The sequence below is a fragment of the Notechis scutatus genome, chromosome 3 (genome assembly GCF_049901735.1).
Source record: "Notechis scutatus isolate UNSWTSFEM ecotype Mainland chromosome 3, rNotScu1.2, whole genome shotgun sequence".
Classification (NCBI taxonomy): Eukaryota; Metazoa; Chordata; class Lepidosauria; order Squamata; family Elapidae; genus Notechis; species Notechis scutatus.
In genome coordinates, this window is record NC_142011.1 from 114,609,387 (window position 1) to 114,630,050 (window position 20,664).

At 39.5% G+C, this 20,664-nt stretch overlaps 1 protein-coding gene across 3 annotated transcripts in view; it reads right to left on the reverse strand.

The window, feature by feature from the left end:
- Window positions 1–20,664, reverse strand: part of KAT14 (lysine acetyltransferase 14) — a 139,788-nt gene that overhangs the window by 41,772 nt on the left and 77,352 nt on the right. For 2 of the 3 annotated variants that reach the window (XM_026683182.2, XM_087960980.1), the window contains 2 exons: window positions 7,139–7,555; window positions 3,677–4,218 (listed from right to left, as the gene is read on the reverse strand). In XM_026683182.2, coding sequence (XP_026538967.2) covers window positions 3,677–4,218; window positions 7,139–7,555 — 959 coding nt within the window. The remainder of the gene's footprint in view (window positions 1–3,676; window positions 4,219–7,138; window positions 7,556–20,664) is intronic. The other variant, XM_087960981.1, reaches the window with a different exon arrangement.

The window sequence follows — 20,664 nt, forward strand, 5'->3', positions numbered from 1 at the left end:
TAAAGCTGCCCAAGATATTGGGGAAAGTGCACCCAGTTTTCCATTGCAGTTTGTTGAAGCCAGTCCAAAGCTCTAACTTAAGACCTGTAGGAAATGAAGCCCCTGGACCAACTATGGTGGGAGAAGAGAAACATTATGAAATAAAATGGATCCTGGATTCCAGGTATTACAAAGGGAAATTGCAATACCGAGTGCAGTGGAAGGGGTCCATTTGACATTTGGAGTCCTAGTACACAAATACTTAAATAAGAGCCAGCAATGTGCTGCAGTCATCAAAAAAGCCAATGCAATCCTAGGCTGCACTAAGATTAGAATCAGGATCATGTGAAGTGTACCGCTTTATAATGCCTTGGTAAGACCACACTTGGAATATTGCATCCAGTTTTGGTCACCTCAATATAAAAAATATGCTGAGACTCTGGAAAGAGTGCAGAGAAGAACAAAGCTGATAAGGGGGCTGGAGCCTAAACATATAAAGAATGGTTGCAGGAATTTGGTATTTTTAGTCTAGTGAAAAGGATCAGGGAGACATGATAGCAGTTGTTCAATATTTGTCACAAGGAAGTGGGAGGTCAATCAATTTTCCAAAGCACCAGAAGGCAGGACAAGAAGTAACGGATGGAAACTAATCAAGGAACCAACCTAGAATTAAGGAGAAATTCCCTGACAGTAAGAATTAACCAGGCTTGCCTTCAGAAGTTGTGGGTCTTCCATCACTGGAGATTTTAAAAAAGAGATAAGACAGCTATTGTCCAGAATAGCATAGGGTTTCCTGCTTGTGCAGATGGTTGGACTAGAACAGTGGTCGCCAACCAGTGGGCCGCGAGAAAATTTTGGTGGGCCGCAGCATGCTGAGGCGGGGAGATGGGGCAATCCTGAAGTCTCCCTAGCAAACCCGTGTTGTGGCTGCTGCCTCCTGCCTCAGCGCATCGAGGAGTCCAAGCAGCAGCGAGAAGAGCGTGGACCTCCTAAGCCGCAGGAAGCAGCTGCCCTCTGGTGAAGATGTTGTGATGGGGAGGCTTGACCCCCTCTTCCTCCTCGCCAGAAGCACTCACATGCTCAGCGGGAAGGAGAAGGCTTGTCGAGGGCCAGAGGGGCAGTGAGCACTTTGCGTGTAAGCGCTTCTGGCGAGGAGGAACAGAAGCTCCTGGGGAGACGCCCTCCCCTCGCAGGGCATGAAACACCCGGAAAGGGCTCCGATGTCGCGATCTCCCGCGCCCCTGCCCTCAGGAACTTCTCTTCCTCCTTGCCAGAAGCGCTCACACGCTCGGTAGGAAGGAGGAGGCTTGTTGGGGGCCAGAGGGGAGGGGAGCACTTTGTGTGTGAGCACTTCTGGCGAGGAGGAAGAGAAGCTCCTGAGGGCCTCCCCCTTGCAACATCTTCCCCTGAGGGCATCGCTGGCAGCTGCCCAACCTCCTCAATGCACGGAGGCAAGAGGCAGAAGGTAACACCAGTTCAGAGGTTCATTTCCCCCCACCCCCTCACAGGCCAGACCTATGCCACGATCTCCTGTGCATATGAGTCCATCTGCCGCCAGTATCACCCATTGCCCCACCTTCCCGACAGCCATCTGGTCTTCAGCACGTGGCTCGTCAGCCCAGAGTGGAGGTTGCCTGCTGTGCTGAATCGTACATGACTATGCCTGCCGCTCTTCCCGGCAGGGGGAAGTGACTCCTCTCGGCTTGGGACTCTGGGTTTGTGACTGGTATGTCTTAACTGAGACCGGGATGACTTCACCTCACCCACGGGACTGCCAAGTAGCAGCTGCCAGCTCCTTTCTCTACATGCCATGTGTTACCATTGGAAACAGAGCAGCTGGGGTATCAGTGTAGCTGCTCGGTTAGTTCATAATCACCTTACCCAGAGAAGGTGGTCCTGGAGGAGGAGGAGGCAGTAGTGGAGAAGCAAGCCAGGTGTTAAGGACCCGGGATGGGGGGGAAGGCTTCCAGGTGGGGGGAGGCTTGCAGCCTGGCCCTCCTTCCCTCTCCCAACTCCAGGCAGCCACACCTGGCAAAGGAGGGAGAGGTTTCCTCTGATTTGGGGGAGATATGAAATGACAGGAGACCAGATTTTTTTTTTTTGGGGGGGCTCTGCTTTTCTTGTTATATTTTTTATTATAATTAAATAAGCATTTATCTGTCAATTATCTGGAAGCCTGCACCCACAAACAAAAAAATCTTCACACCACAAGCCAAGCAAACACCTGGGCACAAACAGACCCCCCTCAATACCTCCAGCCCAAACACATCCCAACCAGCCACCCAGGTGAAACCTAGCTTCCTAATAAACGATAGCTGGCCATTCACCTGAAACCAAGCCGCACTAAAAAACCTGCACTAAAAATACACGAAATACAATGTTGCCAGCCAACCAAGACAAAAAAAATGCTACAAAACAGACAGAAGATATTAGAAACACCAATCAAGCAGAACACAGCAAACTCCAAGACCAATAAACACAGACCAAGACTCCCAACCAATCAGGATGAAGAAAAAATCATTTCAACACAGCAGGAAGCTAGCACCAAATTTAAAACAGAAACGGCTGTGAAAGCCTGACACACAGATGAACTCAATACACAAGCCTGATGATGGCAGATGAGATTCTGCCAAAATGTCGCTACAACTTTAAAAGCACAACTATAATGATGTGGGAAAATACCTGAACAAAGCTGAATACCATACATATACATATATACATACATACATACATCAACACACACACACACACACACACACGGTATTCAGCTTTGTTCGGGTTTTCCCACGTCATATATTTGTGCTTTAAAATTACAGCAATGTTGACAGATCCATCTGCCATCATCAAGCTTCTGTATTGTGTTCGCTCATCATCTGTCGTCGACGAACACAATACAGAAGCCTGATGATGGCAGATGGGATTCTGCCGAAACGTTGCTACAACTTTAAAAGCACAACTATAATGACGTGGGAAAATACCCGAACAAAGCTGAATACCATATATATATGTATGTATGTATGTATTTATGTATGTGTAGATATGTGTGTGTGTGTGTGTGTGTGTGTGTGTGTTACATTTATATTTAATATAATTTTTTAAAATTAAATATATTATCTTTTTAAAAAATTTCATATTAGTGGTCCGCAGGATTTAAAAGTATGAGTTTGGTGGTCCCTGAGGTCTGAAAAGGTTGGCGACCCCTGCACTAAAAGACCTCCAAAGTCCCTTCTAACTCTATTATTCTGTGGTTTAGCATTATTGCTCCATCCTATCACAGGAAGTTACAACGGATGATAATTTATTATTTGTCCCTTCAAGTCAGTCTTGTCTCCTGCCATCAGAGTTCACAATGTTTTCTGGGCAATATTTTTTGGTTAGTCCTTGTCTTCTTATTAGGACTGAGTGATTGGCCCACTCTCATCCAAATGGTTCTGTGCCTAAAATGGGACCAAACTCACCAACTCTCAGTTTGTACACCAGTGCCTTTAACCATGGCACCAAATATATACAGAATAACTTAATAAAATACAGAGATTTTGAGCCAATTGCTCTGTCTCAGCTCAAGCTACTTCATAGGTTGTTGTTATGACATGGGGGAGATTTCAAAAGGCATCACTATAAGTTCCTAGGAGAAAAGTGAGATAATGTATAGTAGTTTACAATAATGGTAGTGATAATAACAACAGAAAACAGGAACCTGATATCGATCCAAAATCCGGAAAGCCTGGCAGGAAGTTTTATATACTGTATAATCTGCTGGCAGATAGCCAGCATGTCTTCCCTTGGTTCCATAAAACTGATCAACCAAGATAAGAGCAGAATTCACAATATCATCCAAGTTAAAAAGGGGAAGACCTCTCTCTCGTTTCATCTTTCGGACTATCAGCTTGCGTCTCAGCCTCCGAACCTCAGGAGTTATGTCTGCTGCATTTAGACAGGCTTCCAAATTCCTCAAAAGAAATTTTTCTTCATAGATACCAATAGAAGTGTATTTAGACTGAGAATCCTTATGAGCCTGCTGGGTCTTCCGCTTGTTTAGACTTTGGTCTTGAAGGAAGGCATGTGTACTATGATTTTCCACAACATTGACTAGTCTCTCTGCTCTTCCTTCTTCACACATCAGCTCTTGTTTAATCTGATCAGACAGCTTCATTTTCTTTTGGATCATTCCCCCTGATGCACCAGATGGAGGGATATATTCTATACCTGGGTCTATCATACCTTCCATCTCTTCATCATCTATAAACAAAACAAAATGCTTCAGAAATACTGTAATATTGTAATCAAATACTTTTCCTGTAGATAGTAAATGTTTATGCCTAGGAAATTCTGAAAATGTCAACTTTGCTTTTTTTTCTTTGACAAAGTGTGAGATAAAATTAATATCCCAATTTTTACAAAACAACAGAAAACTAAAATATAGGTACTCTTCGACTTACTAGTTTGTTTAGTGACCATTTGAAGTTACAACGGCACTGAAAAAATGACTTAAGACAATTTTTCACACTTAAAACCATCACAGCATGCCCATGGTCACATGATCAAAATTTAGACAGTTGGCAACTGACTCACCTTTTTGATAGTTGCAGTGTCCAAGGATTGTATGATCTTCTGACAAGCAAAGTTAATGTGGAAGGAAGATTCACTTAACTATCTGACTAACTTAACAACTGCAGTGATTGACTTAGCAGGAGTGGCAACAAAGGTCACAAAATCAGGCAAAACTTACTTAACAACTATGTCAATTATCAACAGGAATTTGGGGCTCAATTGAGTCATTAGTCAATGATTATCTGTACAACTTTCTGTAAATCAGTAGTATTTATATTGGTTGAAAAATTAAACAACCCTACAACTAAGGATAGTTTTATTCAAATCTGATTGTAGCTATAATGAAACATTTGTCTCTGCTTTTTAAATATTAAACGTAATTATACTTAATTATGCTCAGTCCCCCTGGATGGATAAATTATAGTGTCTAAATCTCATTTTAGTTCAGATAGTTTAATACCAAGGATGATTCAACAAACATCATTGATATGAGTAACACTGGTATGCTATTCCAGTAAACTCATATTGGTATGCTGCTCCAGGTAAGATGCATGGGGCAAGTCGCTCCAATGATAATGGACAGACCAGCAAAGTAGTTGGTCAGTCAAGTAATTCTCAACACAGTGGAGTTGCAGAGATTGAAGAATTACAGAGTCACAAGGGTCTTCATGTAATATATATCTCCCAGGCAATGTAGTAAATAAGTGAAATTGTTCAGAGGGGCAGCACTAATGTTTCACCTTGGGCTTAATCCAGACATTGTTTTAGAGGCTAAAAATATTCAGGATTGTAAAGTAAGGAGCTTATCTCTTATTCTTCAACCTGAGGAAAGCCAGAAAAGTCCACTAATAAGTGTTTCATTTTAAGATTTACTCCATCAAGTAACAACCAGATATGACCCATGAAGTGTAACCACATCACTTGCCCATAACATTCTTGCTTGGTAGGCAAGAAACCACCAGGCAGCCATTGCCAGGTTCAGTCAGATTTTAGCACTGGTTGCTCAGAAAGAAAGTGAATTCTTCCTTTATGCCGTTCTGCTAGTATGCGCTACACTGTTTTAAAATTAAGGGAAACCTAAAGAACATTTTTAAAAGCTCTATCAAAACGGGATGAAGATAGGCAGATATACTCAGCAGTGAAATTCTACCAGCACGAAGGTAGTCCTCCAGTAGCAGCATCTAGATTCAGAATGACTCTTTATTGAGCCTTTTGATACTTTAATGTTTTGTCCAACACACCACTCCTAAAATCACTATCCAGAGATAATTCAGATAATAGCAGCAAGGGTTCTCTACTCCTTACTGCTGAACTGGCAAATTCAATTGCAAGCCTCAAAAGAAAAGTCCAAATATAGCGCGCAGAACAATTGGAATACTTCTATGTGTTATTCTGAGTTCAGAACATTCAAAACAGCCATTTAAAAGTTGGTCCATCTTCCACATCTCAACACAAAGAAAACGTGCATAGTGTACACCTAATGAATATTATAATCAGATATCATTTTTAATGATATAATGTTTTAAAAATGCTAATCAAACATGTACACTGAATTTTGAAGCTCTGTCAAAACACTTATTACTAATATTATTGCTGCCCAGTTTCTTCAAAATGAGATTGTGATAAATTTAGTTAACAATAATAATAACAATAACAACAACAACAACAACAACAACAATAATAATAATAATAATAATAATAATAATAATAATAATAATAATAATAATACCACCACCACCACATTTTTAGGAGTATAAGATGTCCCCCCCACACCCCAAAAAAGTGAGTGGAAATGTCTGTGTGTCTTATACAGCAAATATGGGCCCATTTTTGGCCTCCCAAAGCCTCTGCGTGTCCCATTTTTGACCTCCCTGGTGTCCAGAAGCACTCTGCAGGCCAAAAATGGGCACGTTTTTGGCTCCAGGGGCCTCCATGGGTCCCGTTTTTATCCTCCCTGGCATCCAGAAGCACTCTGCTGGCCAAAAATGCGCCCATTTTTGGTCTGGAGAGTGCTTCTGGATGCCGGGGAGGGCAAAAACGGGATGCGCCGAGGGTTTGTGAGGCCAAAAATAGGCACGTTTTTGGCCTGCAGAGTGCTTCCGGACATCGGGAAGAGCAAAAACAGGACCCGTGGAGGCAAAAAACTATTTTTTTCTTGTTTTCCTCCTCTAAACCAAGGTCATCTTATACTCTGACAAATATGGTACACTTCTGTCTACAGGAATGTCTTTCTGGGCAAAGTATCATTATTATGTTTAATATCTTTAAATTCTTCTTAACACTATCAACCTATTTAGATACATTTCCAAACTGTGGGCTTTTAAAAATTATTCAATGTTTCCTTTCATATATTAATCGCTATTTTATTTATCAATGTGTCTTAATAAAAAAGGAAAGAAAAAAGATGTATTAATATTTTCTATGTTAAGTGTTTATTTATATAAATACAGTTTTATTTTCTCAAGCGCTCAATCATGAAAATTCTTTGTTCTATATACATTCTTAACAAACATTACACATCTCAGTAGTACAACTACACTCAAAACATGTTTATGAAAATGAATCTAGTAAAAATGATCAGATAAGGAAACTTAAAAATTGATTTTACCATGGAAAAGGGCCTGGGGCGGCATTATGTCTGGAATAAGATCAGCTTCTGAAAGCAGGCTAGGTGTAGCTGAATGTGATGCTGGAGTTCCAGGAGCAGAAAAATCCAGAGAAGGAGAAGGAGATGGGCTGGTCAAAGGTGTTTGATCGGAAGAACTAAGGGAGGAAAAGTCAACCACTTCTCCCTTCTCAAGCATAGTGTCTAGATGCCTGTTTCGACTGGCGAATTTGACCAGTGTAGAAGATGTACTCTTGTCCAAGAAGCCAGCTGCATCTTTCTGAGCTCTCCTGATTTCTTTGGCTTCTTGAGTGTGAGACCGCTTCTCCTTCAGCTCCATAGCAGATTCTACTGGATTACGGCTCACTCGCTTTCTAAGCCCCTCCACTGTAATGATTGGATCTATAGACAGTTTTGAACCTGTCGGAAAACAAGCAGTGAGTTTCCATAATCATAATATCAGCATTACAATGCTGATTATAGTCGATTATATTACAAGTGTTTAAAAAATCCACAGCAAGTTACATACACATATGCTTGCATATTTTAAATCAAATTATGCAACGTTTTGTTGGTTGTGCAGCTGATATTTAATAAGGTGTAGAAGAGTACCAAGAAAAAAATGGTTCAGTAATGGTGCAACGTGAATGAGACCAGGTACATGTGTGAGGTTGGCCATTCCTGGATTTTTTCTTATATGGTCAACTGTATTAAATCTATTTTAGGATTGGACTATATTTTTAATTTTTCCTATATAAAAATGAAGATAAAATTAATTCACTGGTGCAGACAGAAGATAATCTAAGGCAAAAAAGGTGGTTCTGTGGAAATGTGATCCTGGGATTACAGGTTACTCACCACTGTTTTAAATTACTAGCAACTTATAAGAAAAAACAGATAGAAGATGCTAAGAATAATTATGAAAAACAAGAAAATGTCAGTGTATATGAGTGTCACGCACCTCCGGTGATTGGCGACAGAGCCGCCCGCGCCTCTGCATTCCTGCACGAGTCCACGCTCCTGGGATGTTAGCCAGCGGGACATCCCACTCACCTGTACGTCGCTTGTGACAGATTGTGATGAACTATTTGAAATGCGTGGGATCGTTTGCCGTTCACTGCCTTGTTTCTGGACCAGAGTTGCCGAGACACTGAATGATGATGTGGATATGGAAGGCGACAGTGAAGCCATGGGGAAGATGCCAGGGTTTGGGTTTTTTTTGTTTGGCATGGGGATATTCAGAACAATATTGTGGAGGGTGTTGGTGCCAGTTGGTGATGGTGATGGTTGGGATGGTGGTGGTTTAAGCATTGTGGTATGGGAATTCACAGATAACTGCTTTTCTTAATACAGTGAATTGTGAAACGATGGCTGAGGGCACTGATGTGGATGAAGGCTTGCAGTTGGCTGCAGTGGAGGAAGGAGAGGAGACTGTTCCAGGGGACAGGGGAGTAAATGAGAAGCTCCCAGTCTAACCTGGTGATGACACGCCACCTGCTGGTGGAACAAGAAATGCAAAGGGAGAAAGCGAAGAGGAGTCCCAATGGGTTGTAAGACCCAAAATTTGGAAGGAGAAAAAAAAGTGGACTAGATTTTCAGGAGGACATGGGCATGAGGGGTACACAAGGAAAGCCTCCTGCTTTTTTGCCTTTGGCTGCTGGAACTTTCAATAAGTGGAAGGAACGTTGGATAGCAGATGAAGATGAATGGAGCACCTCCACCATTAGCCTAGGGGCTGGCACTTTAGAATTATTACGTATGAAATACGGGGAATTAAACATCAGAGAACATACCCCCAAGAGCACTTGGGATAGTCTGGGGGGGTTGAGATCAGAGGATACCCTCTGCTGCCAAAGCAGAATCAAGGCCATCATAGAAGACCCCTCACACCCTGCTGCCGTCTGGATGGCGTTTTTGGCCTGCTGCCGTCTGGACGGCGTTTTAGGTCAATAAAATCCCACACCACTAGACTAACAAATAGTTTCTTTCCCTGGGCCATCCAAACCGCAGATAAACACAAAGTCACTACCTTATTAAGATGTGAAAAGATGTGAAATCTCAATACCCCATTCAGATGTATAATAACATATTACAGTACAATCGATCTCTTGTGTATTATACTCGGCTAAGCGTTACAGTCAGTGTTGGATATATATTTTGTGTATATTCGTAGATATTGTACTCTCAAATTAAAAATGGAGACATGGGTACTCTATTTTTCTTATCTTCATTTTTCAGTGCTTTGGTTTTATTGTATTGCGAACAGTTGCTGTGGTGCATCCACAGTTTTGTTGTACTTGTACAATAACAATAAAGTTCTTCTAATTTTCAGTTCCATGCCCCGGGAAGGTAGGGAGCGTAGTATGAGTAGGAGAACAGGGGGAGACTGCAGCGGGGGTTGATTCGTCGTTGGCTGATGTAGTAGGCATGTTGGAATCCCGAGTACAAGGCTCTAAACAGATTACTTCCAGAGTAGGACGAGGGGGAGGTCTCTTCTAGGCATAGACAACAGGAGCCATCATGGGGACCCCAGGGAGTATCTGGACACTGGCCACAACATATGGTGTGGGGGGCTCCGCCATTACAAACAACGTTTGACCAAAACCCCAATCGAGTAGTGTTATTCTTAAGTCAGGTTGTCAACCACCTTGAACTATATTCTATATGCTAGTCATTGCCATGATCAATTGTTGTCGCCATCACAGGGGTTTTGACGGGAGATGCCACACTAGAGAATTAGTGGATGTTGGTTCGTTTCTGGATGCCCTAAGGGCCCAGTTTGAAGACAGGTCTAGGGTCCACCAGAATGAAGAAGCCTTGATGTCGTTGAGGCAGGAGGGGAGGCCCACTGTGGAATATGTAAAGAAATTCCGACGGATAGCAGGAAAATTGAGGTCCTGGCTGGAACGTTTGTTGATCCGTGAGTTTAGGGTCAGGTTGGATCGGGGCTTGAGGCAGGCCTGTCTATATAGGGGCATTACCCAGCGTTTGGTGGATTGGTACAAAACTGTAGTGGAATTGGAAGTTGGGCTAAGGGAGTTTAAGCCTAGGCCAGAAAGTATTCGTAAGATTAATTGGGGGGTTTCTAACATGGGAACAGGACAAGGTAGAGCCGAAGAGGGCAGTGCTAATATCAAGGGTCTGTTACCCTTGAGGTGTTTCCACTGCAATGGATTAGGCCATCGGGTGGCGGACTGTCCGTCCGTCTACGTAGGTTCTCTGAGGCAGACAGCTAGGGTTCCTGCTGGGGCTGTAACACAAAGAGGTTTCGTAGGGAGAGGAACAACACAGGGAGCAGCCGGTAGTAAAAGGTCCCAAGGAATTTCACAGATGGACAAGACAGAGGGGCACTCTAGAGAGAAAAAGACGCATGATGGTCAGCAGTCTCAAGTAGTGTCAGGCCTATATGATAGTGGTGAGGACAGTCAAGAGGACACGATTGTAAGTGCTCCAATAAGACCATTCATCATACCTATGGTGTTGGAAGACTTACACAAAGGTGTAAGGGGTCAATATGGGTGTACTCGCTGTTTAGTCAATGAGTTGTTAACAAAATGCGGTTATCAGTAGTACCTCTCCCTGTGCCTATGAGGTTTGAACAGGTGGATGGGTCTTTGCTAGGTAGGGCCCCAGCTACCTTAATGATCACCCCTGTCCGGTTAGAAATAGGAACACATTGGGAACAACTAAGATTTATTGTCGTGCCAGAGATGAGAGAGGCACTTATTCTGGGGCTTGTGTAGTTATATAAATGGGAGCCTACAATATGGTGGAAGGGGGTTTCTGTAAACTGCTGATATTGATAGGTCCTGACCCTCCCCAACCAAAGCAGAGGAAGGAGATGGTGGCCACGGTAACCGAGCCCAATAATCCATCATACCCAGAGGTTTACGAAGATCTGGCAGAAGTGTTTAGTGAAAATGAGTGCAAAACCCTGCTACCCCATAGAAAAACTGACACTGTGCGGAGACTTCCGGTTTGTCGGCTTCGCGAGTGGCAGGGATTTGCGAAGCTGCGCGATCCCTGCCGCGCTAGCCGCTTTTGGGGCTCCGACCCAGACGGGTACGGAGCTAGGCTGCCCTGCAGGGGGAGCTGAAGGTAGGGGGGATCCGGAGAGGGGTTTGGGGGTATTGCAGACCCCCTCCCCGGCCGGTAGAACCCCCTTTTCCCAGGACGGTGCAGCGGTGGTCCGTAATGGCCGCCACAAAGAAGCTGGCAGCCGGGTAAGAATGCGCAGGAGGAAGTGGAGAAAGTGCTTGAAAGGAGAAAGTTTTTCTTGGCTCCTAGGACTCTAAGACATATTTAATAAAATTCCTGAAAAGTATGACTTTCTGAATAATACCTGCCAGAAGAGGAAAAAAGCGGCAGTTTGATGGTGCTGAAAGGATAGCTTACCCTCTTTTCCTACGGAATAAATAACTGGATATTAAGAAACCTATTTTTTTTAGGTGAAAATTGGTTTTAAGCGATGAGTGGGAAGAGAGAGGATTAAAAAGAAAATATTTGTATGCTAAGACTTTGTTGGAGGAGATGCCTTAAGGATTTGAAGACTAGAATATATTGCAATAAGATTTTAAACAGATTTGGACTTTCTTTCTCTTTGATTGATATTACCCCAGAAGGAGAAAGTGAGAACTCTGCCTTGGTTTGGACTGACTGATAACTTTGGGACTGCTTTAATTTTTTTTATTTTCTTTGGAATATTCTGGTTGTTGCAAGAAGAAAGAAGGGGAAAAGAAAAGAAAAGATTTATAATGGCTTTTTCTGTTGAGGAACTAAGAAAAGAATATGAACAAGCAAAAAAAAATGGTAAAGATGGTGTGGAAGAAGCTTTCCTTTTTTTAGAAATGGCGCTTACTAACTATCAACAAACATTACAACAGATGAAGACAGCAGAGGAACAAGAAAGAAAGGAAGGAGCCATTTTTAATGAATCTCAGAATTTGATCAAGAAAGAAGGAAGAGAGAAAAGAAGAGAACTAAAAGACTTAAGATCTAAAAAAACATTTAAGAAAGGGAAAAATAAGGTGCAAAATCAATATGATGACAGTAAACAAAAGGGAAAAGGAACACGACAGAGAAGGGAAGCCAGTAAGGCAGAGGCTAGAAGAAGGGGGGGTAGAAAGGTTTGTTGGGAGAAGAAAGAAAGGGAAAAGGTGGAGAAAAGCTACAATGTTTTGAAATTAAATAAAAAAAAGGAATTTTTTATGGATAATGGATAAAGTATAATTTTTTCAAAAAGATTTTGCAAGGTACATAAGATGAGATGGTAGTATTGTAATGGTTTAAGAGTTGATAAGAGATTAAAATGTTAAAATGTTTAATAATGATAGGCTTTAAAATTTAATAATAGGGGAGGTTTAGAATACTGTTTTAATTAAAGAGTTTAATAAGATCATGGTATTGATGTTATTATAAAATTTTTATTATAGTATTTGTTTTTAATATTTGGATTTATTGTCTAATTATGTATCTAAATATTTTGGATGTACTAGTTAGATAGAATGTACCAAGCAAAATCGGATTGGGTATTGGATGTTATCTTAAAGGTTAATTTGATTAATTTAGGGGGGAGATAGAAAGGCATTATACTCTGATTAATAATTTCAGGAGAAACTTATTTTTTTCTTTTTTATAAGGAATGAGACAAAGGGACGATAAAAAAATGGACAAAAGATACAAATGTAATGATTCAAACTAAGATGATTAATTAAGATAGAATTAAGAAGAGTGAAATATGTGGAGAAGTTAATATAGAAGACTTAGAATGGTAAATAAAATAAGTAATGATATGTAAGATGAGCATGAAGATAATTGAAGTCCATGAAGAGAGAGATACCTAGGTCCAAGTTACTTTCCAAAAAGATTTTTTTTATGTTTTGTGTGTTGTGTGTATATGTTTTTTTGGGGGGGAGAATTAGTAAAAGCTTGCAGAAATATAGAATGAGAATAATGGTAACTAAGTCAGAAAGAAATAGATGAAATAATAATAATAATATTGAATAACAGTAAAGAGAAGTAAAGAGAAATTGAATAAGAGGTTTTTGTATGTTATATGGAAATGGTTTAAAACAGAATCATAATTTATCTGACTTGTTAAATTTACAATGAAAAAAGGTTTAAACATATAATGATAATTTGTGTGTTTTAAAAATTAATAAAACTTGTTTTTTAAAAAAAGAAAAGAAAAACTGACTGTGCAATCAAATTGATCCCAGGAGCGAAGTTCCCAAAACCCTGCATGTACGCAATGACCCTGAGAGAAATGGATGAAATGAGACAACATCTGGATAAAAATCTAGCTTGCGAGTTCATCCAAACAGGACAGTCGCATATGTAGCCCCCGTCCTCTTTAGGGAGAAAAAGGATGGGGGTTTATGCCTGTACATTGACTTTAGGGGTCTGAATACTATTTGTGTGGATAATTTATATTCCCTACCATTGATTAGTGAGCTATTGGCTACCTTGGCTACTGGGAAATATTTTACGAAACTGGATTTATGGGAGGCGTGTTTGAATACGGCCTGGGGACGAGTAGAAGACTACCTTCAATTGTCCCCTTGGTAGCTTTTATTTTAATGTTATGCCTTTCGGACTACAGGGAGCTCCTGTGGTATTTATGCAATTGATCAATGAGGTGTTACATGAACACTTGTACCATGGAGTGTTGGTGTACTTGAACAATATTTCAATTTACACCGAGACAATGGAACAGCACGTGAAATTAGTACGGAGTGTTCTAACTAAATTACTCCATGCCACTATTAAAATGACTATTCTTCCTAAATTTATTTATTTGTTCCAGACAATACCAATAAAAATACATAAAAAATACTTTGTAGGATAGGATATCCTACAATAATAGGATAACAGCGAAATTTATTTGGCAAGGGAAAAAACCAAGAATAAATTTAAAAGCAATGCAAGATATGAAGAGCGGGGGTGGGGGGGTGGGTATGGCACTCCCAAATTGGGAATTATATCACAGCACAGCTTCCTTACTATGGTTGAAAGAATGGGTAAATTTATCGAATAAAAGTATATTATTTCTAGAAGGCCATGATTTACAGAGGGGGTGGCATGCGTTCTTATGGGACATGGGGAAAACCAAACAGAATTACTTCCACAGACATGTAATTAGAGACTCTTTATTGGCTAATTGGAATAAAAGAAAGAAAAAACACTATCTAAAGATTCCGATTTGGATCTCAATGATGGAGGCGATGATACATCCAAACAATCTGGATATTAACAAGATGATAAAATATAAAGACCTACTGGATGCACAAGGAACTTTAAAATCATGGCAAGATCTCCAAGAACAAGGGCTACGAATTGACCGGTGGGCTTACCTTCAAATATAAAATAGATATAGACAGGATAAGAAAGTTTTTGGAATCTACAGTAAGCCACAACAATTAGATAAAATCTTACTAGGTTCAGACACAAAAAATATAACCAAATTTTACAACTACCTATTAGAGATAGAATTAGAGGAGGAAGTAGTCAAAGGCAATATGATAGCTTGGAGTAGAAATATCAGACGTAGGAGCAGCGGTGGCAAGGCAAGGACAAGCAGAGGTGCAGAAGCCCGTTCGCGGTTTCAGCTAATCTCTTCTTGCGGTTGGCGCGATCCTTTGAGGGTGCTCGAGTCCCGGAGAGATTCGTGCCGGTGTAGGGAAGCCTCAGGCTGCAGTGTGGGGAAGGCAACCCCCCTGCAGCGAAGAGGAAGCCCTCCAGAGCCCAACGAGCAAGAACAGCCTCCTATTAATGGCGGCTCCGAAGTCCGGATTGCCACCGATGCAAAGAAACGAGTGAGTGACAATTTGTGAGATCGTTTGGGAAGAGAGTGGTAGAGAAAAATAGTGGCGGAGAGGAGGATTGGAAAGTTACAGACTGGTATTAGGCTGTTATAAGTGTCACAAGTGTCTGTCTGGAGCCCTAAAAGAAAGCGGCTAAAAGCGAAGCCGAGACAAGTGAAAGTGAACGGGCTCGGCAGACAGAAGAGAAAGTGAGGACAATAACAAATAAAAAGGGAAATCTATGAGATTGGGAGATCAGCATCTGGAAAGAGCCTGGAAGCCGTGGAGGGTTCAGACTATTTCATTTGATTTCTATTTGGACAGATTTTATTAAACCGGAGACGGGAAGAAGACTGAAGTCGACAGGAAAAAAGACAGCGTGGCGCCAGAGGCAGTACTTAGAAACGCTGAAGTGGTTGTAACAATATAACTAATTTAACTGATACAAACTACTTAACAGATCTTTGGGAAAATACTGTTCTATCTGAGGAGGTGTTGTTGTTTTTTCTGAAGAAAACCAGGACAATTGAACTTAGGAACGTTAACATAGAAAGCAAAATTGGAAGCTTCTGAATGAGTGGGGATACCGCGTAACTGCAGTTATTATTCAGCATTTCCCCCCCACTTCCGGTGTGTTTGGAGTGAAAGCTCTTAAATTGAGAGACGGAAAACCAAAATCCTACCTCTAGATTTCCCTCCTTTCTTTTCCATTTACTCCCCCTTTTTCTTGTATATATCTGATCAATTTTTTCTTCTTCTTCCTTCTTTTTTACTAGGTTGGTGTTAGGTTGAATTATCTCTCTTTCTTTATTCTCTCTTTATAATGATTATAAATATGAATACTGAGTAAAGGAATATTGTTGTATTAGATTGTTAAATAATTGAATTAATTGATTTAATTGACTTATTAATAACAGAGATTGTTATATTTTGACCAGATATATAGGGGAAATAGTAAGAACATTAAGTATTAGTTAATTAATAAGTATAGGGTTCTATATATTAATATTACAATTTATTGTGTGACTATAATTACGAATGTAATATTAGCTGTGTTCAAGAATATTTAACATTTAAGATAAAATTAGATAAATATACATATAGATTTATAATATTTAATATAGTTGGATTTGATACAAATATTTATTACATGAAGTGAAGTATAGAGGTTGAGCACAGATCATACAAATTATATATTTGATTTAGAATCAGGATCTAAAATAAAATATACATCCCAGTAACTAGTTAAGAATACAGCTACCCAGTAGACAGATAGATCAAGTAATTAGATACCGGTCAATTTTAACATAGAAATTATATCACTGAATGTTAATTTGGGATAATATACTTAACATAGTCCAACAACAAAAACAAATTTTAAAGGAAATGACTTCCACAACTACTACAGCTCTGAAAACTGGAAGGAAGGTCAACCCAACACTAACAACTACCTTGGCAACAACTTCACCTATGGCACAAAAAACCATAGAAGAAACATTACCAGTAGAGAAACAAGCCAACATCTCGAATGCCAACATCCAAGCAATGTTTTTGACCTTACAGGAATCGATGACGAAGCTGCAAGAAACAATGATGAAAAACCATAATGAGACGAGAGCAGACATTAATGAACTAAAAGAGGAGATGGGGAAATTAAAGGCAGAAATGAAAGCGGACATCTTCAAAGTAGAGGGCAAAGTTGGAATATTGCAGCAGGCCTTGGAGAAAAATGAAGCAACAATAAAAGAGGTAGAGAAAAGGACTGAACGAACGGAAAGGAAATTAGAAAGGGTAGATGAAGAACTAAAGAATGCGAGTAAATAAATGGAGGACTCACTGGTCCTCCTAGAGATGGACAAGGCAGCCAAATACCTGAGATTCCAAAATGTGGTGGAATCCAGAGAAGAAGACTTGGAACATCTAATGGCGGAAATACTGGCTGGATTATTGGAGAAGGACAAAGATGACATCCTAAGGGAGTTTGACGAAGTTTATAGGGTCAGTACCAATTATGCGATACGCCACAAATGCCCAAGAGAAGTCCATATATGATTTACGAGAAGAAGTGTCCAGGATATTATTTACAGAATGTCTAGAGATGGAACAATCATGTACAAAGGTAAAGAAATCATAATTCTCAAACAGATACCGAGAAGAGTAAGAGAACAAAGGCGAGATTACAAGTTTCTAGCAGCTTACTTAAACCAGAAAAGAATTAAATTCAAATGGCTTATCCCAGAAGGGATGTTAGTGTCTTGGAAAGAAAGGAAAATTAAAATAGATTCCATGGAAAAGGCCCAGGACTTCTATGAACAGCAGGTGGGTCCGGAAGATCAGAGCAGTAAGGAGGAATTGGAAACAAACTCCCAGGAAGATCATGGTGGTTATAAAAATAAAGATGGAATTGCAGGAAACCAAGGAAATACTCATCTACATCAGAAGACAGAAGAATCTACACACCTTCAGACACAAGGAGAGATCGGTGTCATTACAAGACAAAGAGCGAAACAGAATTAAATAAATGGAAGAAGAAAAAAAATTACTATCAATTAATATAAACGGTTTAAATTCGACGATAAAAAGGAAAAGGATACTAGCTAAATTAACCAAACAAAATGCTGATATAATATGCCTACATGAAACTCATATAAAGAAAACAGATGAAAAACACTTAGAATGCCCGAAATTAGGGAAGCTATTTACCGCACCAGCAGACACGGGAAAAAAGAAAGGGATTGCTGTATATGTTAAAGAGGACTTGAAAGCTGAGTTATTATGGTCAGATTCTGAGGGAAGAACTCTGGGTTTGCAGATCTGGATCAATGCCATCCCAATTCTCTTAGTGGTAATCTATGCCCCGAATGGAGATCAAAAAGAGTTTTTTAAACATCTGTATGGAAAAATGGTAGGATTGGAAAAAAGAAATTTGTATCATAGGAGATTTCAACTCTATTGCTGATTATCAAAAAGACCATAGTAACGGGGGGAAGAATAAAGGGGAGAAAAGAGAGCTTCCTAAGATTTGTAGGGAAATGATGAAGGAGCTAAACTTGATTGATATATGGAGAAGATTACACCCCGAGAAAAAACAATTCACATTCTATTCAAATCCCCATCAAATATGGACACGGATCGACATGGCATGGATGAATGGAGAAATAGCAAATGTGATAAAAGAGATTGAAATTTTACCTAATGAATGGGCAGATCATAATCCAATTCAGATAATATGAAAGGGTAGGGCAAAACCAAAGAAAAGATGGACGTTAAATACCCAATTAATAAGAGAAAAAGAATATACGAACAAACTTAAGGAGGAATTAAATTATTTTTTAAAGGAAAATGATAATATACAGCAGGAGATAGAACAGAAAAAAGAAATTGCCCATAAGTATTTTGAAGATTTATATAAAAAGGAAGATGTTAATGAGGATAGAATAAGAAACTATTTAGATGAAGTGAAGGACAAAGCAATTGGGGAAGAAATGGTAGAACTATTAAACAAAGACATTACTTGGTCGGAATTGAAATCAGCAATAGAGAACCAGAAAAACAACAAAACCCCAGGCCCAGATGGGATCCCAGGGGAGTTGTACAAGGCAATTGCAGAACAAATTGGACCTCTTATGGTAGAAGTTTTTAACGATGTTTTATTGGCAGCCAGGATGCCGGACTCATGGAGGGGGGCATTGATTTCGCTGATCCTGAAGGAGGATACGGATCCCAGATATATAAACAATTATAGGCCGATCTCACTGTTAAACACCGACTATAAAATATTCACCTCTATTATAGCAAACAGATTAAAAAGAATGTTAAATGCGCATATACATGAAGACCAAAATAGATTTCTCCCGATCAGACAAATCAGGAATAATTTAAGAACAGTACTAGATGTCCTAGAATTTTATGAAGCTCACCCCGAAAAACAAATTGCACTTATGTTTTTAGATGCAGAGACGGCCTTCGACAATTTAAATTGGCAATTTTTAATCCAAAAAAATTACAATATGAACCTAGGCACCAAATTTGAAAATATTATAACAACTATTTACGACACACAAGCTAATATTATAATAAACGGGGAATATACTCGCCCAATAAAAATAGAAAAAGGAGTTAGACAGGGCTGCCCACTCTCACCCCTCCTCTTCATATTATCATTAGAAACATTATTAACGCGAATTAGATGGAACCCAGATATAAAAGTATTAAGGGTCAAGAAAGAAGAATATAAATTGCAAGCGTTTGCGGACAATATGATCTTTTTTATTGAGGAACCAATAGATAGAGGACAAAAATTGATGAATGAATTAGAACAATTTGGAGCAGTAGCAGGACTCAAAATTAATAGGAAGAAAACCAAATTAATGACTAAAAATTTAACAGAAAAACAGAAAATACAGTTAGAAGAAGTTATGGAAATACAAGTGACAAAGAAAGTTAAATACTTAGGAATATGGTTGACAGCACATTGCAAGACACTCAAAGAAAATAACTATGATAAATTGATGCAACAGGTAAAGAAGGACTTAGAATCATGGGGTAAGCTGCAACTTTCATTATTAGGCAGGATTGCTACCATTAAAATGAATATTTATCCTAAATTCCTATACCTATTTCAGACGATCCCAATTAAACTACACAAATTTTTTTTTGAAGAACTCAACAAAATAACTGTTAAATTCATTTGGCAAGGGAAAAAACCTAGAATAAATTTAAAAGCAATGCAGGATATGAAGAGCAGGGGAGTTGTATTATATTGCTGCCTCGTTAGTATGGTTGAAGGAATGGGTGAATTTAATTAACAAGAGAACATTATTTTTAGAAGGCCATGATTTGCAAAGGGGTGGCACGCTTTTCTATGGGATGTAGAGAAAACTAGTCAAAAATATTTCCATAGACATCTAATCAGAGACTCATTATTAACTAATTGGAAGAAAATACGGAAAAAACACTATATAAAAGTACCAATCTGGATTTCAACAATAGAGGCGATGATTCACCCAAACAATTTGGATATCACCAAAATGATTAAATATAAGGACCTATTGGACACACAAGGAAATTTGAAATCGAGGCAAGAACTTCAAGAGCAAGGACAAAAAATTGATCAGTGGGCATACCTTCCAATTCAAAGTAGATACAAACAGGATAAGAAAGAATTCGGAATCAACAACAAGCTCCAGCAATTAGATCAAATTTTATTAGGATCAGGCAAAAAAATATAACAAAATTTTATAATTATTTATTAGAAGTTGAATTAGAAGAAGAAATTGTAAAAGGGAACATGATTGCCTGGAGTAGGAATGTAGGACGCAGCATCACCTTAACGGAATGGGAAAAGGTCTGGGGTAGAAATAATAAGATCACAAAATCGGTAGCATATAAGGAAAATGCCTATAAAATGTTTTATAGATGGCATCTCCCTCCTTCGAGGTTAGCGAAGATGCACCCCAAAATGAGTCCAATTTGCTGGAAATGCAAAAAAAAAAAGAAGGAACCTTTTTCCATATGTGGTGGTCATGTATAGAAGCCCAAAGTTATTGGAAGAAAATCAAAATTTGGCTGGAAGAAATGACAAAAGAGCAGATCGAATACAAACCAGAGTCCTTCTTGTTAGGGATCTTTGACAAACAAATTTCCAAAAAAGCGAAATACATAACAATACACATCTTAACAGCAGCCAAATTAGCCTTCGCCCAATGTTGGAAGCAGCCTCAGGCG